The following is a 27,165-nucleotide window of genomic DNA, read 5'->3' as shown; positions in this document are numbered from 1 at the left end:
AAGGCATACAAAATGTGGGGAGGGAAAAAAGGGAACTTAAAAGATTGGACTGAGGTACCCTGACGCCTGAGGTAGATCACAATACTGACATGCGCACCAATCACATTCTGATCAAAGTGTTGCGGTGATTCATTACTGTTCTTACTGTTAGTATACTACCAATATTCATAGTCTACTTCCAAGAATATAAACACTTCCCTTCAGAATAACATGGCAGTGTTCCACCAAAAAAAGACTTGTTTTTTTCTGTTTGTTTCTTATTAATAGCTCTCATCACAAAATAGGAAAAAAAAAATAGATTCATAAATATTTCTCTCTCATTATATATATATCTATATACACACACGCATACACACAAATACACACAAATGGAAGCTGTGCGTATTGGCATAAACCTTCCGTCTGGAAGATGAGGCTTAGCTCTCATTGGGCGAGGAAGCAGTCTGTGATCACATAGACCGGTGACGTTTAAGGCCACGAGCTTCCATGGTCAAAAAGAAGAAAAAAAAAATAAAGGGATATCCATGCCTGCTCGTCCTGTTGAAACAGTCAATCAGTTTCCCAAAACAGCCCGAGTATTGGTTAAAAAACACAACAATAACAATCTTGCCGACTGACCAGCTTACTGAACATGACAGGGTGGTGCTCTTTCTAAAAGGCTGCTTATTTTACATTCACAGCTGTCATGCCGTTTAGAAAGCTCCCTGACTAAGAGATTTAAAGCCAAGCGCGGCCGTGTGTGTACCACAGGTCATAAGATGCCTCCTCGTCCCACATCAACCTGACCCTTCGATCACATCTTTTCGTCTCCTTTCGGCATAGATTAAGGCAGATTCTTGGTGCACATTGGATTTCATTCTGCCCGAGCCAGTAAAGGTGCGCTGTCTTTCAGACGCTGGTGCTTGCTTTATATTCTTTTCATACCCCCAAAAGCAAATAAGGGGTGTTGACTCCTAAGCCACATCTACCACATACCTACTCCGTCTCGTAATAACTGCCGCCACAAGAATGCGGTGGCGATGAAATGACTAAATGCAGAAAAACTAAAAAGGGAGTGTACGAGCTGGACAGAAATAAGAACAAAACTACCAATGATAAAAGCTTAAAAAATGAAAGATATGCACAGAAAGAGATGTTTTAACGGCATCCGTTGGCACGCAGAGGCTAAGTAACAAGAATCCGTTGAGCTGGATGGTGTTTCCCGAAAATGCAAACAGGCTAAGATATGAATATACGTTCTGTCATTTACATTTCCCAACTTTCTTGTTCCATCATCAAGAAATCTGAAAAACAATGTTATATGCGTACGCGATCGCATATGTGCACTACACGCCCGACGGCTTGTGCAGAACAAAAAGAAACGTGCTTCTGCTTTAGATATAACAGTAAATTTGTTCTAGTGTACTGGTTAGAATATGGCTGAGAATCTTTGAAATCGCAATCTGAGCATCAAAAAATAACAAAAAAGAATAATTATAAATCGGTTGCCTGCTACTGCTAGTGCACTCCCACACTTTACCTACCCAAGAAAACAGCAACACAACTCAGTTTAAATGAATCAGTGTACACGTGTTAATGGAGCTTCATATCTGTGTTAACCCTAGATTAAGCCAAAATTTTGAAGTTTATAAAGAAATTGACTGTGATGTTTCCCGTCCTGATAACAGATGTCCCATACCTATTCTTCTCAAGCTCAGGGTGTGTTTGAATGATAAAAGGAACACTTGTCTTCTTGCGCTTCCTTCCCCCCTCCCTCCCTCCCCAAGCTGGCAGTGCACTCAGAGCCTTCTGCCTGTGGCTCCTTCATCTCCCCCAGAAAGAAGTTCTTTGGTTTTGATCCCACGGCTGCTGGTCTGCCCGGCCGGTCCCCTTCGTCCGGTCTGGTCTGGTCTGATTCCAGTTGGGAGGGCTACATTCATTGGCAGGTACCCGCTGGGGATGCACTGATGGTCACTTGGAGCGGTGTGTCACGGAGGCGCTTTGCTGGTGCTTCTGCTCCTGTTGTTTCACCTGCTGGATGATCTCCCTGATTTTCCTCTGTGCAGTCTGTGGCAGCAGAGGAGAGTATGTTTATAGTGGTAAAAGTTTGATTTCAGGTTCTATTTAATAAGAGAGAGGTGGCTGAGTGAATTCGGCAACATACAGTAAGATAAGCATAAGCAAACAATTCATGTTTTGTCACTGTTGCATGCAACTGATAATCCCACTTTGCTTCCTGTCAGTTCTGATCTGTCCTGTCATAACTAAGGCAAAAATGCCAAACATAAATCTTAAAAATAATAATAATAATAATTAATTAATTAATTAATTAATTTACTGTCACTTTAAAAAAAATGTAATGCTGAATAAAAGTATAAATTGGTTACGTTAATTTTAACGACCCCCAAACCTAGTGGGTCAAACCTAGTTGACGAATGAACTTAAAAAATGTGACACTGGCATTAAACATCATATACATAGCTGTCAATATTGAAATGAAATGTACAAAGCCAAAAACAAACAAAAAACAGCCAATCAGAATATATTTGATGTTTAAAAAGTTATCTTATACCAATGAGATCTGACTTTAAACTGGGCTGTTCAGCTCAAGGCAACAGAATTAAAGAACAATCAGCTGACTACATATCTCCTAAAGTAATGCTGTTGACAGTCGTGGCTGGTTAGGATAAAACATCATAATAACATAGAAGAAAAGGGCACTTGTTTGCTGCTGCTTAAAACACAATGTGTCATGTTTTAAGAATTAGGATTGATCTCTATAGTAGTTACTGAACTTAAAATTGCAGCCCTTATAAACAATACATCAAGTTTAAAGTGAAAACTAACAATTGAAGTGATGTGTGAAGCATAACTCACCTGGCTGGCAAAAAAATGCCCACTAATTTTGACAAAGACCTCGTCGTTCTCATCTGGGGTTTGGTCCCGTGGCACTATGACCTCTGCACTGGTTAGGTTCTGCAGCTCGTTAACCTGAAAGAGATTCAGAGAAACAAGTTGATGACACCACACCACATAACAGTGCACCAAACAATAATGTCAGCTGAGCCTAAATGTGCAAACACTGTGGTTCAATCAGACTCATACAAGAACAAGCAGCACATATCCAGGTGCTCATTGGTACATCACGTCAAGACCAAGCAGCTGTGATTCCCTTGGGTAACAACTGCAACCCCTGTCTACTCTACAAATGACAGCCCTGTGGTCCGGGTCACCATGAATAGAGCCAAATATTTTCTAGAAACAAAACGTACAGTTCATGAAACATATAATAATCCTGACTGGAACCGGTCTCATTGATTTGGATCAGCCTGTCCTCTTCATGTTATATAACATAATATCCAAACTTTAGTAATAACCAAGTTTTTTCCCTTTAAAAATGCTTTAAAAAAAGCTTTCAATGGCATTTCAATGCTTTTAGCAAATTTGCTGTCCAAATTAAACCGAAAAATTAGTTGAGTACATATAAAAGGATTGGCAAAGACAATAACATTTCCATCATTTGCTCTGGTGGCATGTATTAGCTTTCTCAGGAACCCTTCGCACCACATTAACTTTGACTAATCAGTTCCCATTCTTTAACAATGACTGTTTCATTGTTCTTTGGAAAGCTATTATGGATTCTGAGAATAACTGTTAACTTTTGCAAACACATTTTTGACTTAGGAATATTGACTCTGCTATAAGAAAATTGGATTCGATGTTCTACACAACATTTTGTTCTTTGAAAAGGTGTAAACAGATAGTTTATTTTGAATCAGAATCCTATAGTATATCTGGCACTAGAAACAATCCCCTTTGAATAGAAAGTCTTACATTACCCAACTCAATGTAAATATGTTTTTCAGACACTGAAATAAGTACATAAATAAACAATCCCCATAGAACACTTTATTTCCCACCATTTTGTAATGTTTCATTCATTGTTTATTAATAAACACCACACTGAGGTGTAAACCCATTTCCGCTACTAGGGCTGTCGCGGTTAAGAAATTTCCCCTGCGGTTATTATGGGTGGCTCAATAGCACGATCTGCGGTATCACCGCCAGTTTTTTTTTTTTTTTTTTACATACCTAATTTATCCTGGTTTTGCTGCATACAAAGCTCTATCTTTGAGTTATGCAGCGTATTTTGTTGCTTTTTTAACTGACAGAGAGACACGTTTTAAAACATTTTTGTTTATTGTTAAATGCCAAACAGCAACAAGAACATGCGTTTTCCAATAATATTTTTTTAGAAATCAAAGAGTTCTAACATGTATTACACGTATTTGCGCGCGACTTTGGACAGCAGCGGAAATCTAGACTGATAATCGCGTCACCACTGGCCCACCAGGACAGTGGATTCGCGCTGGAGTCGATGCACTCCTCATGCAGATAGCGTGTGAGCTCGTTATCTGCTCACGCTCTCTTGGGTATGGGCACTGACGCGGAGGTTGTCCGTGACTACAGCAGGTATGCCTGTTACTTTCACGGCTGTATTTTACAGATTTCGCAAAGACTTCAGCTACTCCTAACTGTCGGCCGGTCTCAGCGGTTCTTTTTGATGTTGCTGCGCGATCTGATGCTTGAGGGGGCAGCTGCGCTGGATGACAGGGGACACTCTAAAACGCTTAACATGGCTTAATGTACTAAGACAGTGATATTAACAGACCAAACTCACTAAAAATCATACTAATAAAGTATACTATCTATAAAAAATCAGATGAGCCCTGAATATGAATGCAACTCGTTTAATAACACGTTAAGCCTTTTCCTCCGATAGAAAACCGTTATAAGAAAACGCTTAATGTACTAAGACAGTGATTTTTAAAAACCAAACTCAGTAAACATTATACTAATAAAGTAGTATACGATGTACAAAAAAACCCCCAAAAAAACAGATGATCCCTGAATATGATTGCGAGTCGTTTTATAACACGTTAAGCCTTATGATGGTTTTCTATGAGAGGAAAAGGCTTACGATTTGAATTCATATTCAGGGATCATCTGATTTTTTGTAGATAATATACTTTATTAGTATGATGTTTAGTGAGTTTGGTCTGTATTATCACTGTATTGGTAAACCAAGGTAAGCATTTTTCACGTTAAGCGTTTTAGAATGTCCCGATGACCTCAAATTAGATTTATTGCCGCATCACAGGAACCTTTTTGCAGCAAATTTAGCATATCGGCTCATCCATATTCGCTGGCTCGCCCTTTTCATTGGGTTGAAAGCCAAAATGTTCCCAAACTGGCGACGTGACATTTGATTTTGGGACGGGATCGAGCGCCTCCCATCGTTTCATCCAACCTGTCCTCCAACCAATACGCCCGTATAGGTCGTTTGTCCAAATCCCTGAAATACGACCCATCAGAGCGTATACTACAATTGCGCCCCTATTGGCAAAAGGTCGTTTTCATATTAATGTTTTCTACTCTTTTATTTGCACTCTGATTTGCGTTTCATGTAGCTCAGTTGGTAGATTATTGCGCTATACATTGATAGGTAATCATGCTACCATGGGTTTGATCCCAGGGAACGGATGTGCACGAAAATGTATGCTCAATAAATCATAATTTAGCATGATTTCTGTGAGGGTTAGGTTTAGGGGTGGGGTTAGGTGTGGTCATTCGAACGAATAAGCCACCTAGTAAAATATGTAGGAAATACTGTGAGATCGGTGTAAAAAGCCCACACATTGCATTTAAATAAACGTGCGTTTTGATTGGTAATGACGTTATACGTCATTTCATGACGACAGACGCAACGCGATACTGTCATTATTTTTACGCCCGCTAGAGAGCGCTTAACTTTAAAACGTAAATATAGGTCGTAATAAGGTGCTTGCACAAACGACCTATATGGTCGTTTTTTGTTGGAGGACAGGCTCGTTTCATCCGGCCTATTCAAAACAAACGAAGTGCCATAAAGCTACAACGGCTCGCGAGAAAATTACAGTTGTAACCATATTGTATCATTAATTTATTTAACATTGAATGCACAGTGACAAATTGAAAAAAAAACAAGAAGGCCACAGCCTCAAAAAAAAACAAAAAAAAACTGAACACTGCGGTTTCTATCTTTCCTCTGTGGTTTGCTTGTCAATAGCGCGGTATTACAATATTGCGGTTATCGCGACAGCCCTATCCGCTACTATGAAGAACATCACTGAATGTTCTGATCGTGCTTACAACTACTGTTTTACCATATTCTCACCGTTTTGCCACCTTTCCCAATGACCCTCCCAGCTGCTGAAGAGGGCACTTTTATATGTGTCTCCAGCTTCACTTCTTCTTTCACAGAAAAGAAATTCTCTTCTTTCAGTTTCCCAAATATCCTGCCCTGGGCCTGAAATGCAAAAGCAAAGACAATGTCCATTGTACAGGGGCATTATAGGATTACAAGAGAGCTAAAGGATATAAGTTATATGTATTTGATTCCTTTACCTTAAACTGAGCTTCTGGTGGGCCAGTGATGATGACCATCCTCTGAGTGACATCAGTACTCTCTGCAGGTGCGATCTGAACATAAAAAATAACACATTTATCTACACAAATATATGAATCAACATTATTTTCTGACATAATCAACAACATGCCACAAATCCTTTTATTTCTAGAGCTTCATCTGAAGTGTGAACCAATCAGGTTCAGAGATAGTTCAGAGATATTAGGAGATACTTTAATTGCTTGAAACAGACACCTAAAAATACACATGAACAAACACATACTGAATTATGGGTGGTGAACTATCTCACCCCTACTGTTTACCCAGCAACCCACAAGACTGGTTTAATCAACAGGGAGGTTACGGATGATTGGCTCAACCACACTGAGGCACTATGTCAAATCTGAGCATGATATGGTTAGATTCAAATCAAGGATCTCAGCAATAGGACACGGAAAATTTGATGGATTATTGTGCTTTACATAACAAAAACACAAAAAGAACTTTCATTTTACAGATTTGACATGACAGCAGTGGCGTTCCAGTAGGAAGGAACTCCTACCTTAATAGAGGCTCCTGCGAATCGTGCCAGTTGTTTAATATGTTGGCCCTTCTTGCCAATAATAGCACCGACAGCCTGAGTTGGAATAAAGAGGTAGACCACCTCCTGTTCGGGAGCCTGCTTTGAGGAGGGCAGAAGAAACATGCAAAATATTACATCCTCTTATTCAACAAGATTAATCCATCTGAGCATGTCTTGTAGAGTCATCCTTCTTAAAAGTGGTTTGGAAAAACGTCACTCTGTCTGTTTACTGCATTTAGTTTCCCCAAACCACCCACAATCCCACTGAGATACTGTTCACTTCAGCGCAGCCTGGAGGTCAAGCCCTGAAGGTTCACATAGGTTTGTACAGAGGCAAAAACAATCCATTCATCACTCAAATCGATGTTGAGGACACAAACCTCTTATCTGTTTCTAAAGGGCCTTATCTGCCTGACACCAAAGTGTAAACCATAGGAAACCGATGACTCATTGTTCAGACTCTCAGCATGAACCACAGTGAAAGACTGAAGATGCCAGAGAGCTAGTTAAAAGCATTTCAAGTCAACACCATTAGCTTGTGGTGCTCAGAGACAGAGATCATTATTTTGTTAATAACTACTAAGTTATTAAAATGACATAAGATGTTGCTGTTGCACTGGGTTACAGTAAAGCTGATAACTGTGTCAAGATTGGCTCATTAACAGATCACAGAAAGGGGGGTTTGGAATAAATATTGTGTAAAATATGTGGGGAGTTTTTTTTGTACATCATATTTAATAATAATTAAATTGTGTTGCACATACAATAAAATATACATTAGCATTATATCCGCCATCGCACTCTAGATATCAATATATGCTGTAAATATGATATGACATAAAATTGGTTGGCTGGAACACTGTAAACAGCGATCATCATCCAGAACCAGAACAATCCATTTTATTGGACAGTTTTAGTACTCACTGTGTGCTGGTGAGAGATGGCACTAGCAGGCGGGACACCGTACATCCCACCCAGCTGTGATGAGGGACCCTAGAACAAAAGAGACGCAATATGCAAATGTTTTACATCGAACATTTCACCAGCTCTTGTTTATTACACATAAATAATGAAAAGAAAGGAGATGTTCCTTAAAGGGATCATTCACCAAATGAAAATTCTGACATTTATTACTCGCCCTCATGTCATTCCAAACCCGCAAGACCTTCGTTCATCTTCAGAACACAAATTAAGATATTTTTGATTAAATCCGTGAGTGCGCAGCAGATACTGACATGGAAGAGAAGTAATTGTTGAATAAAGTCATTATTTTAGTTTCCTCTGTTCACAGAAACTATTCTCGTAGCTTCATAAAATTACGGTTGAATCACAGATGTAACGTGGACTATTTTAACGCTGTTCTTCCTACCTTTCTGGGCCTTGAACGTGGTGGTTGCATTGCTGTCTATGCAGGGTCAGAAAGCTCTCGGATTTCATCAAAAATATCTTCACTTGTGTTTCGAACTTGAACGAGGGTATTACGAGTTTGGAACCACATGACATTTTTGGGGGAACTATCCCTTTAAGTTAACCCGTCGGTCCATAGGTTCACTTTATGCTTTCTAATTTATTTTGCTTAACTTTCCTGCTGATTAGACCATCATGAATTGTAATGCAGCTCCAGGTTTGTGTAGGTTAAGTGCTGATCTATTGTTTAAATCAACAAAGAAAATTAACAAACTAATTAATTTAATTAAAAAACTAATTTAATACAAAATAAACTTTAAAATTTGGAAAAAAGAACCACCAGCTCTAATTCAAACAGAGAAAGCAGACCGAATGACAGAGACAGAAGAATCACTAAACACAATATATAAAAGGAACAGCTAAATGTGACATTCACTATTATGGACTTAAGTCTTCAAAAACACAAATATTTAAAATACTGTGTTAATTTGTTTCCACATTAATTTGGAGATTCAATGTAAAAATATATTTATGATTAAAAATGTTCATGTTAGGTGCAATATCATGTTGAACTACAGAAGCCTGCACTATTAATTATGGTCATTTTTAATAGATCTTCAGCACCTACATGAAAATATTCTTTTAAAAATAGACAATGCCCCATTTATTAAATGCAATCTTTAAAAATATATATATATCTTTATGATACAAGTGTTGTGTAACTGTGTATCTTGTTTAATATATATATTCCTTTTAGATAGTAGCAAAATATTCTTTGTAAATCTCAACTTAAACATAAATGTAATCAAATTAAATATAAAACTAAAGCTATTTGCCACTGCCAGAGCATTAATGTTTTTATATAAAACATTTTTTTATAGTTTGTTATTGAAAAACAGGTTATGCTCAGAGTCCATAGCCTCGATTATAACATTATAATGTGCACCTTTTGTGTAGAGATCTACACTCCCGCGGGATCCAATGCAACAGAGTGCGGCGTGGGACAACACTTGATGGGCGAGTGCGTAGAGACTCGTGTATGTGCGGGTTACGGGAGAATAAAATGATTCGTGGGACTTCAGCAAAATAGAAATATTCTAAACATAAAATATCTAGAAACATATAAATTGTCATCTATTGCACAAAAGCAACAAAAACAACTTATATAAGATAGAAATGATTAATGTGCAAGCATAGGCAGTTTCAATATATAACACGTGTTTGCAGCATTGAGCAATGTAGACAATACAGGAATATCTGTCGATTTCAGGAACGCAATGGCCAATCAAAGGTGTTTAAGTTAGAATCCACTCACCACTAAAATGTTCTTGTGCAGTGCTGAAAATTGTGTGCTTACGAATCCTCTCATTATAACATACACAAAGTGTAGACATTATGAAAGATTCACTGTGCATATTCTCATTGTGTTATTACAGAGCTTGATGAGATTGTGATGAACTGAGATGTTAGCTTTTTAGTGATAATATGGGAGCGCTGCTCGCATTCTGCCATGCCAAATTGTGCACGCAACAGCCCATGCTTGCTATTCTTTTGAAAATAACATTGAACAGTGGTTTGTGAATGTTGATGCTTATCCTAAATCATTTTAGCAGGAGTGTTCATGTGAGCGAACTTTCCCTCCAAAAGCTGCCATTCCTCATTGGCTCACTCAAGTCCTGATGGTGTGACATTGTCACCCTTTATAGATCACTGATCACCAGATCAGAGAAGTTGTTTGAGATGCAGAGCTGAGAGTCCTCAAGAACCCAACCTAAGCTTGTGCCAGGCTTTCAGCCTAGTCTTTCCACTTCAAGATCCTCTGACTCAAACTGGTCCTTTTTCATCAACCAACTTCAGCAAGGATCAACTTAAGCCTTCAGATTGCATCAGGACTCCCTTTCAGCAGTGCAAGTATCAAACTTAGTCTTATTAATTCATACAGTAAGTATCATTTGCACTTTTTTACAAAGGTGTTTGAACTAAGAAACTTTGAACTATGTTTCAGGCTGTAGATCTGCTAAATATTAATTGGATCCTAGCTTCATGTCTTTATTTCTCTTCTCTTTACTGCTTAAGCTTTAACCCTTCTTCCTATGCCAACTGTATGCGTGTGTGTGTGTGTGTGTGTGTGTGTGTGTGTGTATGTTAGACTGGTTTAAGTGTTTCTGTAGTTAATAAAGTCTTACTTGTATCACACTTGATGTTGTTCATTGTTTGCTCATAACTGGAGTCCCTTATCATGCAGATTTTGGCTACATGCTCTGAGTAGTATTGTACAGTAAGAAAGTTGTTTTCCTCAAACAGGAAAGTAACGTTCTTAAAATTGACAGACAGTGGACACTGAGATGTCAAGTAAATACTTACAGCAGATCTAAATATTTATAATTAATCATAACTAGTTATGATTGATTATTCATATTTCCCCTTTGAGCTAATTCGATACAGCGTTAATTAATGCGTTAGCGTGATAATGATGCGTCAACTTTCCCAGCCCTAATATATATATATATATATATATATATATATATATATATATATAATATATACTGATATTACCAGCTAGCTGGTGATAATACTAACTTTGACATTTAGAAACAGTTTGCAAGTATGATTTGTTATTGACATTAAATGCTAAAGTCACTAATGTAATAAAGAGAGCTCGATTCACTGTAACCAAAGAAGTGCAACAACAAAAACCTGCTGTAACAATTTAAAATAAATGACTAATCAAGTTTTACAGTACTTCTGAGGATGCCAAAAATCAGTGAATATTCATTTAGTAATGAGTGCTCTCTCACACACCCACGCACTCATTCTACCTTCATTAGTTCACGGTGTACAGTATATACAATGTGACTAAATATCAGGATATAGAGCACCATTTGATTTGCACTGAGAATTCAGATTAAATTTCCATTTAATTCCTGAAATGGAACTAGCAAACAGAAAATAATGTAGTACTTCAAATTTGATTTCAATGATTTAAATAAGTTATCAAATAAATTCCTCTTCTTGTTTTTAAACATACATGTAATTTTTTTTTATACATAATGCAATAAAAATATCATCAAACTCAACATTTGGGGTATTTCCACAAATTCACATAATTAATAATAAATGTTTAAAATGCAACCTACAGGAATTTGTTGTGTTGTGTGTCTATACTACACTTGATTTCTTCTTTTATCAATTTTTATATATATATATATTTATATACTATACTAATTACTTGAGACAGTAATGTTTTATACATATTATACAAAATAATATACATATACATTCTTATAAATATATATTAATAATTATTTGTTATATATATATTAATTGTTAAAATCTGAATGTTGACCTGCTACATGTAACACATTCCTGAGGATGCTGTAGTTCTATACTGTGGTTTGTACTCACAAGAAAAGGGTTGTAGCCAGTTGGGGGTACAGGTGGGACGCCTCTGGGCCCAGCAGCTGTTGGCAATACTGACAAACCGGTTGAAAAGATGCCCAGTGCGCTCAGGCTTAATCCAGGGATAAGGTTGGTTTGTTGCTGCAAGACATCATGGATTATGAATGATTACTCAGCTATCATATTCTATGTGATACTTACTCTCATTTGAGTTAAACAAATAAATTAGAAAAAGTTAAATACACACAGAATTCTCAGTTTCACTGTATTTCTGAGCTGTATGAGTCTTGTTTATTTGTTAAAACGTCTTGTAATATTGCTGCCGTCACGCTAGATGGCTCCATCGACCCGATGCATCATGGCAAAAGCTTTTAGATAAGAGTTTGTTATGCTGTTTAGTCTTGACAGGGAACTTCATATGTCAAATTTTTCATGTTCTGTCTGATTCATCTGCTGCGCCTCCTTCATACAAAGGGGAATGAAGGTTACAGGGATCAACTAACAGACAGTTTCACACGAAACTGTCGCAAAAAACACTTGATCCGAGCATGAATAATTCACCATATGCCTGACTGAGGACTGACTAATGCGTGAGTATAAATGAAACCGCATAAATTTGATCTGTGTAGTTGATAGAGGCCTCTTCCTCATCTGAAGATGAAGAGAGGCACTGGATGTGCCGGTGTAAATGAGAATGATGATGCTAATGTTGCAGTATTTGCTCTCAGTCTACGGCTTCACCTCCCTCAGACATTGGCAGTGACGTCATGCATGTTAACGGGGAATGGTTACATGTGCATGCACGTCTGTGTGAACGGCTGTTGACAGGATGACAGCGCGTTCTCCGTATGCACAGCAGGGGACGGACTGACTCAAGGCTGTTTCCTATAAACACAGTCAATAACTGAACATGAGTAAACAGACGAGGCATTTAACTGCCTAGGCTTCTATTAGACGCTGACTAAAGGGTGACGCACAATAAGCAGCTTTTTATACAGAGCATATCAGCATCTAAGGTTGGAGTTGAATCTGACATACTGATTACGGCATTTAAACAGTGGCTTAAAGATGGAAATCCCATTTCCTGTGTTCCACAAACACTTACGTTAATAGCAGCAATGTCATTCTCATAGGCTTCCCTCAGCTTTTTCATGATCTCCACTTCAGCCCTACAACAGGCCTCGATGCTCCCCTTCACTATAATGGTTCTCTCTGGGTTATAAATAGTTAAGTCCTGTAAACTGTGGAAAGAATCAAGAAAGACAACAACAACAAAAAGTTAAGTAAAATCATTGGTACATGTTTAAGATGCATACTACTTTTGTTCTGCACTGTTCCAGTTGAGGGTATTTTTAATTAAGCAAGGCAAGGCAAGGTTTTATTAATTATTATATTGTTGATATTAATTAAAATAAAAGTTTTTTCTTAATTTGTGACATTTGTCATTATTATTATTATTATTGTGTGCATGATGTGATCATATTGGTAATTACTATTATTATAATATTAAAATGTGTTTCAATCATAACAGCAGTCTGAATGGGTCAATTATCTTTTGCTTTTATTATTATGATCATGACTATTATATTGTGTGTATAATGTGATCATAATGGTATTGACTAATAGAAAGTATTTAAATTATTGCATCAGTCTGAATGGGTAAATATCTTCTGTATTATTATCATTATTATTATTTTATCATGCATATGATGTGATCACATTGGTTTTGACTGATATTGGGATTTTTTTGTAATAATTACAGCTCTCTAAATGGGTCAATATTTATTATTATTATAAAAAAAAAGAAATGGGGGGGGGGTAATTAATTATTCCTATAATTATTAATTGCCAATAGCAAGATGGAAAGCAACAAAATGTGTCCCAACTTTTTTATTTTTAATTGATCATTTACAATAATTTATTTTGTGCTTTTATGTGGTTCATGCTGAATGCACAAAGCGAGCACAACACCCACGTTCCCAAAATTTTGGGACCCCCAACCATTATGGCATGATTTCACTGAAGCAAAGGATAACAGAGATCTGACCCACGTCACAGAAAGACATAACACTAATTGTTTGCACTGCATCGCTCTTACTATATGTCGTTCTTGAACTGAATACCAAGACAAAGTGTAGTGCATCCCTGCAGTGATGAATACAGTCATCCTGAATCAACCTGGAAGTAAGTGGGACTCCAGGTGAAGAGCAAGTTATTCGAATCGGTATTGATGAGCATTGGTGAATGAGGCTGCTTTTAGAGGGACAGCGATGTAATGACGTCAGGAGTCCTGGTTAGGGCTTAATTGGGTGACTCACTTCCTAAGCTATCTGTGTTCCCAGCACACACTTATTTCTGGGAAATACATAAGACCACCTGTACTCTGATGCTCTGAACCAGATCCCAGCACTTAGCAGCCCATTACAAGAAGTCACATGTTCAGATCATGTTTTGATCAATACTGCCAAAGCAAAACACCATATTTCCTATTAAAACAACTCTCCATTGTGAACCAAGTAATCATGTATGTCTCCATACAGAAGCAGAGGAATATGTTCAGCTGAAGTGTGACAAAACATTATAGATTTTGACACAACAGTGAAACAATTATGAACTTCCCTTCCAGTTGAAAGCCATTAAATGCAACAGACACTTACGAGGAGATGGTAATCTTGGTCTCTGTATCCTCTTCAATCTTCTTCAGGTTCCTGCCCTCCTTCCCGATCAGTCTTCCGACCAGACTGTTGTGGGCCAGGATCTTCAGAGGAATATCCTCAGTTCTACAGAAGCAAGACCACAGGTTGGCCACCACAGAGATGTATTTAAATTGGTCCCGTGACTTCAGAAGATTCAGACTTACACCTTCGTGTCATCAGCCTCTTTCTGCATGATGTCCATGATCATGCGGCATGCGGCCGAGCAGCCTTCAGGAGTGGAGTGGATGGAGATTGGCTTCTCTGCCGCCCCCGTGTTCTCCTTACGATGGATGTCCACTCTATCAGCACGGGAACATGAGACAAAGCTTCATAGAGAGCTGACAATGTCATCAAGCATGTGTTTAAAATCTTTTGGAGTTAATGCTTACAGCCAAATCTGATGAATAAATGTGACATATTTCCAGGATATTTAGTGTGCAAAAAATATCTTATCAACAGATGATCTTAGCAATGAATATCATATATTAAATAAAATACGTATTCAATTTAAGCAATTCTGTGTACATTACCATTTAAAACATTTAAGCCAATAATTTTAAATTGGCATTTTAATTCAGCACGGATGCATTAAAATGATCAAAAGTGACAGTAAAGACATTTATAATGTTACAAAATAAATGCCCTTTTGCTCTTTCTGTATATCAAAGAATCATGAAAAAAATCACTGTTTCCACAAAAATATTAAGCAGTAGCACAACTAATTTCAATATTGACAATAATAACTAATGGTTCTTGTGTCTAATCACGTGACACTGAAGACTGATATAATGATCAAATTTAGTTAAGAGTATTCAGCAGAATAAATTTTTACATTTTAAAATAAATGTTATGTATGTAATGTAATGTAATGTAATGTAATATTTGGCAACATTATTGTTGTTATTGTATTTTTTTTTATTGCAGCCTCTTTCAAAGACAAAAAAAAACATAAACAACTGTAAAACCTAAGATCAAATTGGTTAACATCAGTTAATAAATAAACGAATGAACCAGCAGTGAGCAATATATTTTTACAGAATTTATTAACCTTTGTTAATGTTAGTTCACACTGTATCAACTTTACTATTAAGAGATACAACTTTTGATCTTCAAAGCTGTATTTGTAAAAGTTCAGCTTCAAAACTAAGGTAAATTCTGCAGAAGTAATGCTCATTGTTAGTTCATCTTAAATAATGTAGTTAACAAGTGAAACATTCTTGTAAATGTTTCCAAAAAAATCTTACCAAGCCCAAAGTTTTGAATGGTAGTGTATATCACATTTGTAATTAATACATTTATTATGCAATTAATTAAATTGGTAACACTCACTGTTACAATATAGGTTCTCACTATTAACTAGTTGCTTATTAGCATGCCTATCATTAACAAACTGGCTATTTGTTAGTACTTATGAAGCACATATTCTGCATGACCATATTCTCCATCTCTAATCCTACCCAATACCTAAACTTAACAACTACCTTGCTTACCATTAATAAGCAGAAAATTGGTTTAGTAATGTATTGAGGCAAAAGTCGTAGTTAATGGTTTGTTAATAGCGAGAATTAGACCTTAAAATAAATTGTGACCATTATAAAAATAGATGTTGTACTGATATTAACTCCATTGCACTGGAAGAATTCTTCTGAATCTTATTAACCACAGATGTCTCTTCCATACACTTAAGGATCTCACTCTCTCACTCACTTAGACTGTGTCTGTTTGGTGATGTTTTTGATGGTGAGCCCCTCCTTGCCAATGATGGCTCCCACAAACTGCGTGGGCACCAGCATGCGCAGGGGGAAGTCTGGCTGCTTCTGTCGGGGCCCCAGGGAGCCTGCAGAGGTCCCAGGCTGGGAGTCCTGTTCCCGTGGTGTCCTTCCACCCCGACGATTCCGGGTCGCAGGCAGAGGCGGAGCAGCATCCATATCCAAAATATAAGATACTTTAAAGGAGTAATCCTCAAAGGTCTGCCCTGTTAACTTCTCAACAGCTCTGAAGACACAGAGTGGGACGATTATCAGTAGAATGCAATGAAAGTGTACAGATGGTTTGTTTTGTACTGCTATTTTGCAAATCAAAAAATAAGGCAGGGCAGCATGCAGGTGTATAACCAGTGGCAGTAAAAAAATACGCCAATCATTAGAGCTTCTGTAGAAAAGCATTACGATGAAGAATTTATTTATATATATATATATATATATATATTTACTATAATGGGACTGATTTATTGAAATATTTTGGGATACAATTTTGTAATGCAATTACATACTTGTAGTTACTTTTTTTTACATATTTAAGTAAAAGTATTACATTTTATGCCACTTGTTATATTAATATTATTTATTTACTATTATAGTATTTACAATATTTTGACTAAGCTTTTTTATATTAAGTTTATTTTTAAGTTTATTTTTAAGATTCTTACATTTTAGCCTCTTCTTTTGTTGAATATGTCACATTCACCACTGCTGTTTCTGTATCAGTATTAACTGCAAAAAAAAAAAAAACATTCAGAGAGAGGAGAATTTATGAGTTAGAAAAAGGGAGCTCAATCATATTCATAGATGTGAAATGCTTCTATATTATGTGAATAACAGTTTTACACTAGTGCTGTGAAGAGCCACTTGTGTGTCTCAGTGTCTGCATATAAACTAAGGATTACTGTGCCATGACCAGATGTGTACTTCAGAGGACAAGCACAAAACAACCCTGACGTCTGTAGATCAAAGCCATCTGTATCATCTAAACACGTACACAATTAGGGAAAGACCTCCACTTGAAGAGTTCATGCAGCTATACGCATCCAACAGCTAACAATAGCACGCTGTATTACACTCTCTGAAGAGTGTGAAATGGGGCTAAATGAAGGTTGTTCCACATTACAAGAATTCCTCTTGGTTCATTTGAATAATTACAGACAGAAGCCACTGCAGAGACAATGTGCATGTGCATGGCATTTTTAAGAGGAGAGCCTGCCTTTTTATTGATTAAATGAAGTTGTGTGTCTAGAGGACCAGACAGTCTGTCTGGAAGAACAGTGGAAGTTGAGTGGGATGGCTGGGCAGAAATCCAGAGCTTCACACATGAAGAGAACCACAAAGCCTTGCTGTAAGACAGCTCTAGTGATCAATCTCAGAACCAATGAGTGTCACCAAAGAAGACACATCACTGAGAAAGTGCTGAGAAAGAACGACGAGAAGTAGCAATGCCCTTACATCATGCCGAGACAATCATATTTATTTCATAAGATGCAGCACGCAAGTAATACAAAAACACTATTTGTAAAAGATTTGTTTTATAAATGATGCTGGAATTATAATTATTACTATAGTCTTTGATTTCATTCATTCAGACTGGATTGGGAATTCTGTTTTTGAGACAATAACCTGTTTCCATCAGCCTGTTTTTATGTGCATTCTGATATATCACATCAGAAACGAGTGATGGAAGCACTAAATTTTTAATAAAAATCCTTTAATTTGCAAAAAAAGTGTTGACGCTCCGATTGAGGTTGTTTTTTACTTGTGCAAAATGGATTAATGCAAATAATGGGAGATGGAAACGTACAAACACAAAAAGTGTGACTTAGCGCTGTGGGATGGGATAACTTCACTAACTAAATGCAGTAAACCAATCTCGTTCCATAGCATTAGAAATGTTGTTATGGCCATTTTTGAAATGCCTTAGCAAAGTCTGTCATCAAAGTATTTCTGTATAATTGCCTCCCAGAACTGCGTTCCCAAACAGCAGGCATCTACCTCCGAAAGGAATGACTGCATTACTTTGTTTCGTCTACTAGCTCTGAGGTGCAAGTAATTTATTATAAATGAAAATTACTATATTCAGTGGCTTCTCCTACTTTTCTTAGTGATTTATAGTCCCATTTTATCAGAAAGTGACGATTTTGTTGTCTTTGACTCAATGGATAGAAACAGAGCTTATTTGCAAATGTTTTATGCAATATGTCTGGATCTATTAACTTTCAATGCAATTCATACATACAATAGCTGGGATAGCTAGGATGTTTTTAACATCATTGATCATTTCACAACTTAAATTCATTATATATTTTAATGTTAAAGAGTTAAAAATGTGTCTTAATATGATGAAAAAAAAGTTAATTGAAACTTTCAAGAAACTTTTTAAATTAAAAAAATGTTTCACTGCTTATTATTATTATTATTATGACAAATTATCCAATAATAATTTTTTTATCAAAGTTAATTAAGCTGAATTACCCCAGAACTGGTAATTCAAATAAAAAATTAATGAACAAAAGCAGTATAGTTAAATCTCACATATATTCAAGGTGTTAGAACAAGATTTTTAATTGATTGTTAAACCACATAACAGTTTTAAATTAAACACTTAAAAGTAAACTTGTCTTGGAAATCGCAAAAAAAAAAGTTTTCAAAACTATATGAAACCAACATAAATCGAAATAGTACATTTCTAGGAACTCTGCATATGTCAAAAATCAAAAAGGAACTCCAAGGCACTCTCAATTACAAAAGTAAAAGCCTTTATTGTTATGGCTTGGTCACATTAACCTTCTAAAAAACTCCAACGCGTTTCGGCTACATGCCTTCCTCTGGGAGTTAAACTCTGCATATGTGTTTTAAACAAAATTTCTGAAACGTATTCCTTTATTGTTGACTCGTGCACATTCTGATTATTACTAACATGTTTCCTAAAATGAGCGTGTCTTTGTCTGGATTATGAACAGCTGTTTGTTGTGTCTGATATCAACATACATTGATTGGTCATGTCAAGCACCACTGTAACAACATTAATTTAACACACAGATAAAATTATTTTTAGTCACTAAATCAGAGAGCCTTCTATCAAATCTCAAGTAGTCGCAGTAGTAGTAGTAGTAGTTAATACCAGGTATACCTGTCTCATACCTGTCTCAGCTGTGAGTGAGAAAGAGACTGCAGGCGCCTACCTCCCTACACACGTTACAACTGGAGCCTCGCCACTTCACGACTCACTTCAATCCACACACTGCTCATGTCAGCCAGAGCAGAGTTTATCCCTCTGTCTGTGACTTCCTCTCATTCACACTCAGTCGCAGGTGCCCTGCCTGTGTGCCTCCCTCTCACGCGCTCTCTCATTTGGCAAAGACAATTAAAGAGCATCAAAACTGAGACGTCTCCACTGGCAGCATGTGTTGAAGTGATTTAAGCTTGGATAATGTGTGATCTAAATGCACTCATTGTCTCTGTAGTCCACAGTCTGTTAGCAATTTAGACTCATCCACACTACATCAGCACATGTGCTGTAAGGCAAAGTCCCCAACAGAAAACAATCTTAATGGGTTCATAAATAAGCAATTCACTTATACTGTAAATATGAATTTGATTTACCATCCACCTGATACAAGCTGCAAACATGTTGATTACAAAAGTATTTGAAATTTTTTTGATGTAATTTAGCACTGCTTGTCAACTATGCAAACAGAAAAAAAACTTAGTATACTATACATGTAAGTATAATTACTTTAGACTCTAGCAACTCATTTACCTTGTTCCACATTTTCTACAGTACCATACTGTGCTAATAGGCTGTCAAAAACCTGCAATGAGAAGAGAAAAATCAGTTACAAACACAAACAGCAAAACATCTCATTAACTGTTTTTAGATTGAATACCAAAAAATAGGATATGGAAAATAAAATGAATAGTTCACCCCGAAATGAAAATGCCATCATTATACTCACCATTATGCCAAAGATCAAACCCTGTGTGCTATTCTTTTTCTGTTTAACACAATGTATACATGCACTATGGTTTAAAAGTTTGGTGGAAGTCTATTATATCTCATTTATTTGATTGAAAATGCAGTAAAAGTGTGATACTGTAAAAAATTGCAATTTTAAATGATGTTTTCTATTTAAAACATTTGATAACACTTTATTTAAGGGTCTCTTCCCTAGTTGCTTATTAGCATGCATACTACTAGAATATTAGCCGTTTATTAGTACTAATTCAGCACATATTAATGCCTTATTCTACATGACCTTATTCTACATCCCTAATCCAACCCAATACCTAAACTTAACAACTACATTACTGACTAATAATAAGCAGCAAATTAGGAATTTATTGAGGGAAAAGGCATAGTGAATAAGTGTTCCCCATTCTAAAGTGTTACCAAGCATTTATTATTTAAATCAATTTGAAGGTAAAGCTGAATTTCAGCAGCCATTATGCCAGACTTACAGAAATAATTCTAATAGGCTAATTAGGTGCTCAAGAAACTTTCGTACTATTATCAATGTTGAAAACAGTTAATATGCTGCTTAAAATTTGTTTTTTCTCACGTAATTATTTGATGTATTCAAAAGAACAGCATTTATTTGAGATCGTAATCTTGTGTAACACTAGTTTTTTACTGTCATTTTTGAAAAATCAAATGCTTCCTTGCTACAAATGTTTCTTTAATTAAAAAAAATCTTACTGACCCCAAACTTTTGAACAGTAGTGTAGCTCTCATCACACAAAACATGACCTGTTCATGCTCAGATTCAAAACTGGTGTGCAAATGTCACCAGATCAGCCACTTGTGTGAGTACTAATTGCTCATATGAGCCAGGGCTCACTGTGATGATGTCATCAGGATTTACAATCGGGTCACCAGGGCTGAACTCTCTCCAGTGTACTTGTGTGTATGGGTGGAGCTTCCTTAATCTAGTGTGAGTTAAAGAAAGAAGTGCAGCAGCCCAGAGGACACAGACAGAGTCTTGACCACACACACACACACAGTTCTCTCTGCCCGAGCCGTTACACACTCACCTCCCACTGGAGATCAGGAGGAATGTTCCGGATCTGAATCTTCCGACTCCTGTGGACACAGAAAGAAAGTGACAGTGAGACAAAAAAGAAAGTGAAAGGGAGATACACAGCGGTATTCAACATAGGTGCTACAGCGTGAAAACATACAGGCTGCCTCTAGATCAGATCCAACAGAAACTAAAGAAACAGTGGGACAAAACTATAACTTGAGTTATCCACTTGTTCTGACATGAGAAACCATAACCTCATTCTTGGAATATTGTGAACATGGTGATGATTTCTAAATGCTTTTCCCTTGAAACTATCAAAGACTGTGTCATCTCGCAAATCATTAACTAAGACAGAAAAAAAATATTAAGTGAACCAATTCTAATCACTCAATCAATGACTCTGAAAACACTATAGTCCAGCATAACATCTTTTATATTTTCAAATGTTTTAGCAAAAAAATAAAAAATACTGCTGTTATATTGCTACGTTTTGTGATATTGATATACAGTATATAAAAATATATTGTTGAAATTATTATTATGAAAGTATGAAAATATTGTTCATTTTTATGTTAAACGTGTGAAAAACATGCCTTGTATTATTTTTATATTTAGGCTAAAATGCTGGTTCCTCTGACTGAACAAAAAATTACTTTGTATAAACTATCGCAGAGCGAATATACACATATTGAAAAATATGATATCAAATATCATGATATAATATGCATTAGCCAACTCCGTCTTCACAACATTTTTTATATTAAATATTTGTGTGCATATGAGATTTTACACTATTACTTTTACACAATGGAAAAATACATTATCGATAACTCTATTGTTAAGGTATTTCTAAATCTAATGGATAACAAAAACAATGTATTCTGTATGAAATGGAAAAAAAAAAATTATTATCAGCTTCCAATTTCGACATAATTAAGCCAACAATTAAAAAAAAAAGTTTAAACTTGCCCATGTTGGAGCATTTTTAATATGGTTATTGTACAGTATTTTGATAAATCCATTGCCTTGCTGCCAATGAAGTCCAAAGTCTTTCTGCACCATTCTAAAATTTGCTCAAATCCTTTAAACCAATCACAAGCTCATCGTGTTCACTGTGGGCAACCGTCCAATGACACAAGCTCAGGAGAGAGAGAGCGAGAGAGAAAGAAGTGGAGTAGTAAAGAGAAAGCAGGTCTCATTCACTAATTTGCACCAGAGGAATTTGACTGTGTCTGCGATCCTTCATTCGTCGGGTCCGACGCTACCCACCAGCCTGTGAGCGTACTGACACCAAAGCCACACAAACCGCTCCACCGCAAGCTGTTAACAACTACATTAAAATAAGTGGAACCGAGCTGGCCAGAGGAAGAGATTTAAAGACAGGAAGAGAGAGGGAGAACCAGATCTTCAGAGACACTTTCACTCTCCATTCATTAGGGCTCTTCTGCAGGTAGACTTTGATAAGAGCAAGACGAATGCAGAGTAAACAGACGATAACAGTGCACGCAAGAGCCTTACAAAGATGCGCCAATCATTATTTTTCACAGTCCCGGACAGGAAGAGATTAAACTCATTCTTTCAGACTGAAGTGAATACACTGAAATGATGCCTGCATTTTCTCACCCTCTGCCCAGCACACTCTACATGGATTCGAGCACTCACACGGCTCTGTAAACCGTGACACTTCCTCAAGCCTGAACCCAGCTCTTCAGCTTCGGCTAATGCTGTGGTCAGCAAACTGTCAATCCTTTTAAGCCTGTTGAGAAGGGGCAATTTGGGATATCCCATTTGAGCATGGCGGTTCAGCTAGCTGAAGCCTCCAGCTCTTCATCCTGACCCTCCAATTAGAGGTTCAACTGTAACACCACATCTACAGCGGACAGATCGGCTTCACTTGATAAACTAAATTGCTCATATTATAATCAATGATGCTGTCTGCAGTGGAGAAGTCCATTACAGCTGGTTGTGACACAACTTGAGTTGACAGGCATGTCCTTTGTAGTTCTGATGCACCTGTAGTGTTACTCCAGCCAAGCTATTATCTCAGTCTACAAATAAACAGCTTTTCCTTGCAGACACTGTATTTTAATGAATTGAATGTTACAAAATGTATTTGTTTCTGTTCTACTAATTTAGATAATATTTTTACAAACCATTTGTATGATACAATTCAAAAGTTTAGGTCAGTATCATTTTATTAATAATATTTGATTCAGCAAGGATGCATGAAATTGATCAAACATTATAGTAAGCACATTTATAATGTTACAAAAGATTTATATTTCAAATAAATGCTTTCTAGTGATCAAAGAATCTCACAAAAAGTAGGGATGCACCGGTTGACCGGCCATAAATCGGAACTGGCCGGTTTTCGCTTAAAATACGCGATCGGCAATCGGCCGATTTTTCCGGAAGTGCACTCGCGTGCACTGACTACATTGTAATCGTTCACTATGTCATTTGTGTGGAAGTATTTCAAAATCTGTGCACAGGACACAGGCAGCCGATCAGTACTGGAAATGCAGAGTTTGATGTCTGAGGCACAGATAGCAGGAAGTGATCAGCCATTGGTGTACTGGCGCACAAATAAGAGCCTTTCCTGCGCACTGAAGCTGCACGAGCATATACTGTACCGGTCCACGCCCTGAACACGCGTAGACCGTGAAGAGAAGTTCAGCTCAACTTCTCACGTGTTGGATGAGAACTTGCATACACGTTTGAAAAGCCAGAAATAAACGTCAGTTCTGCATTAGGATGATTATTTTTATTTTACCTTAAAATTACATAGACTTGATTTGATTTAAAAATCACCTGCTGTAGCACACTGACAAAAAGTTTCATTCATCCAATTAAAACATTTTAGGGTAATGATTCACATCTATATTTGTTTACTTGAGACAATAAGTTATTTATTGTTCATTAGCTCAAGTAAAAAAATATAGATGTGAATCATTACCCTAATTTTTTTTTTAATTGGATGAATGAAACAATTTGAATCTTTGTTTTATTCGCACCAACATTATTTGATTTTAACATTTTGGAAAATGTATTCATATAGCATACTTTTATTTAGTCTCACTGGTTAAAGACCTTTTTTTTTATTTAAAACCAAATTTAAAAACTAAAATACTGAATGCTGATTAAGAAACATGTTATTGAATGTGTGTTGATTGTGTTGTTTGGATTATAGAACTATGCAGTTGTTGCCTTTAATTTCACATGGTTACAGTTAATCTTTTAATTTAAGGCCAGTTCAATGTAGTTTCAACCCAATTCAAAAACAAAAGCTAAATGCTGATGTCTGTACCATCTATGTTTGTATTGAATGTAGGCTACTTATTGTGCAGTACTTGTGTTAATTTCAGATGGTTACAGTTATTGTTTTCAATAGCCAAAAGCAAGTTTGGCCTATTAAATACCAAATATCTTGTTTATGCACACTTTCCTTCTTTCTTGTTTGTTGCTTAAAAGATAAAAAACGGAAATCGGTATCGGAATCGGCCAGTTTGCTTGTAAAAAAATCGGTATCGGAATCGGCCATGAAAAATCAAGATCAGTGAATGAAACTTACATTTTAATATGGACAGTCGTGGAATTTGTCAAAGTTAGCATAAATTAATCAAATCAAATCTCCATATGGACCAGTATCTGTAAATGTTAAGCCGCAAAAGTTGTTTGAAATATGAATCCGTGTTCTGCACGTCTCTGTGTGAATTAATGAATGGCTGAGACGTGCGGGTTTGTTTACTACATAGACTGAAGCGCATGTCGCTTGCATTAATTTCAGCATCTGAGCACAGTGCACCTGTATTTGATGCTCTGTAAACTCTTTGTAAAGGCACACGACTCACCGTCGCTTTACTGATAGCGCTGTTTCTCAAACATGCAAATAGAGAGAGAGCGAGTCTTACCACGCTGAATCGACACGCTATATGTAAACTAATCACAATAAATAAATCACAATATTTCTTCCATGTTTTAATTTTAATAACAAATCCCCTTTATTTACCAAAAATAAAATGTGTTTAAATTTCATAAATTAAAAGACAAATTAAATTTGGGTGAAAATTGTTTACTGTTTTTCATAATTATATAACTTGTAGAAAAACTTTAAACACAATTGTAAATAAGTATAAAGAATGGCATTGGTTTTATTTTTAGTGCTAAAAAGGTATTTTTTTAATTAGCATATTTTTGTGTTTTGCTTTGGTACCGAAATTGGTACCGAGAACCGTGGATTTTCACTGGTATCGGTACCGAATACTGAAATTTTGGTACCGTGACAACACTACATATTACTAATCAAAAAATATGTTTTGATATATTTAGGGTAGGAAATTTACTAAATATCTTCATGGAACATGATTTTTACTTAATATCCTAAAGATTTTTGGCATAAAAGAAAAATCTAAAGAAAAATTTTGACCCATACAATGTTTTTTTGGCTATTGCTCAAAATATACCCTAGCAACTTAAGACTGGTTTTGTGGTCCAGGGTCACATATGTAAGTGCAATGCATGGTAGTTAAGGCCACTTAATATAAAGTGGAACCTTTTATTTTTATTGTCAGTGGTCTCCCCTTGTATAAAACTGGTGAAGGCTGGATCACTGAATCAGAGGAAAGAAGCGGTTTGTTTCTCCATCATGCCTTGTGTTGAGGTCCAAGTGCCGACGACACAACAAGTGAACAGCTTCTTTTCTCTGTCTGCTCACTCTCTCCCTCTAACCACCATAACCATCCATGTTCTTTCCTTCTCTTCTCCTCCTCCATCTCTCCATCTCTCCTCCACCCTGCTGGGGTGGAAAAAGTGACAGTGCTCTCCACAACTCTTCAGGAGCTCCTCATTTTCAGCATGCCTGTGGCAGCACTGGATTACTGAGCCCTTCCTGGATGTGCACAGGCTCAGACGCACACGCCCTGCACATCACAGGAGGATCCTGGTAAACCTCTGCCTTTCTTGACATTCTTAAATGACATGCATATAAGGACCTTAAGCTGTCCACGTTGTCTGAGATGTGGCCTGGTGCATATGCTACATCACCTGCATGATGGTGCTTGCATGGGCAACACAATTTTGAGTCAAGCTTGCATCATTGCATTCTTGATCTTGTTTCCTCATTTGCCAACATTTTTGGGTTATTTTTTCCTTCATGTTCCCCATAAATTATGTGTTGAAAAAAAAAGGTCAAAAAATGAAATAATTGTACTAAATTGCTTATTTGGCTAATTTGAGAAATTTATTTTCAATTAATCAGTATCATGGAGAAGTTATGTAAATGTATGGTCATTTGCCCATATGCAATCATAACATTTACTTTTGTGAAAAAAAATATGCATATTCATTCGTACTTCACATTATAATGTCATAATTCATATCATTTAAATAAAATTGATAGTATGTTTTAGTGCTTCGCTTTTCATTTATTTAGACAAATAAAGGCTTTTTACTGGTTATCAGAAAATATTAACCAGAATTTTAATATTGTTGCATATGATTACAAACAAAATAAGCTTTAAATTAGTACATAGATGACCAAAAAATTATAATAATTACAAACTGTAATAACAAATGTATTTTTTTAATATTTTAATATCTGCTATACATTTAAAACTTATTCATATATACCAAATAAAAACTCTGTAAGCTCTGACCAATTTTAGGTATGTTTTTCCTTTTTTTTTTATATAGTACAGATTTTCAACCCATTTATCTGCCAATACAATGAACATAATATTATCCACTGGTAATGGTCACAATTTTTACATCCATAAAATAATCATTAAAAAAGTCACACAGAAAAATCACACAGAAACACATGCACAGAGAAGCAAAACTTGAATTTTGTATTTGTCCCACTCAC

The 27,165-nt window shown here is 36.4% G+C and overlaps 1 protein-coding gene across 4 annotated transcripts in view; it reads right to left on the bottom strand.

Annotated features, from left to right (window-relative positions):
• Nucleotides 1–1,127: 1,127 nt before the first annotated feature.
• igf2bp2a (insulin-like growth factor 2 mRNA binding protein 2a) overlaps nucleotides 1,128–27,165 on the bottom strand; it is a 53,058-nt gene continuing 27,020 nt past the window's right edge. For 2 of the 4 annotated variants that reach the window (XM_059499803.1, XM_059499805.1), the window contains exons 3-16: nucleotides 21,313–21,361; nucleotides 20,042–20,093; nucleotides 16,941–17,004; nucleotides 16,220–16,507; nucleotides 14,677–14,811; nucleotides 14,474–14,596; nucleotides 12,922–13,057; nucleotides 11,823–11,957; nucleotides 7,935–8,003; nucleotides 6,990–7,109; nucleotides 6,427–6,501; nucleotides 6,197–6,328; nucleotides 2,857–2,970; nucleotides 1,128–2,046 (exon numbers count right to left, since the gene is read on the bottom strand). In XM_059499803.1, the coding sequence (XP_059355786.1) occupies nucleotides 1,951–2,046; nucleotides 2,857–2,970; nucleotides 6,197–6,328; nucleotides 6,427–6,501; nucleotides 6,990–7,109; nucleotides 7,935–8,003; nucleotides 11,823–11,957; nucleotides 12,922–13,057; nucleotides 14,474–14,596; nucleotides 14,677–14,811; nucleotides 16,220–16,507; nucleotides 16,941–17,004; nucleotides 20,042–20,093; nucleotides 21,313–21,361 (1,588 nt within the window). In that variant the 3' untranslated portion in view covers nucleotides 1,128–1,950. Of the gene's footprint in view, nucleotides 2,047–2,856; nucleotides 2,971–6,196; nucleotides 6,329–6,426; nucleotides 7,110–7,934; nucleotides 8,004–11,822; nucleotides 11,958–12,921; nucleotides 13,058–14,473; nucleotides 14,597–14,676; nucleotides 14,812–16,219; nucleotides 16,508–16,940; nucleotides 17,005–20,041; nucleotides 20,094–21,312; nucleotides 21,362–27,165 lie in introns of those variants that run through there. The other 2 variants (XM_059499804.1, XM_059499806.1) reach the window with 2 other exon arrangements.

This window comes from Carassius carassius, chromosome 19 (genome assembly GCF_963082965.1).
Source record: "Carassius carassius chromosome 19, fCarCar2.1, whole genome shotgun sequence".
NCBI classification, from domain to species: domain Eukaryota; kingdom Metazoa; phylum Chordata; class Actinopteri; order Cypriniformes; family Cyprinidae; genus Carassius; species Carassius carassius.
The sequence above is the reverse complement of the archived record's forward strand: the minus strand, read 5'-3'. Positions and strand labels throughout refer to the sequence as shown.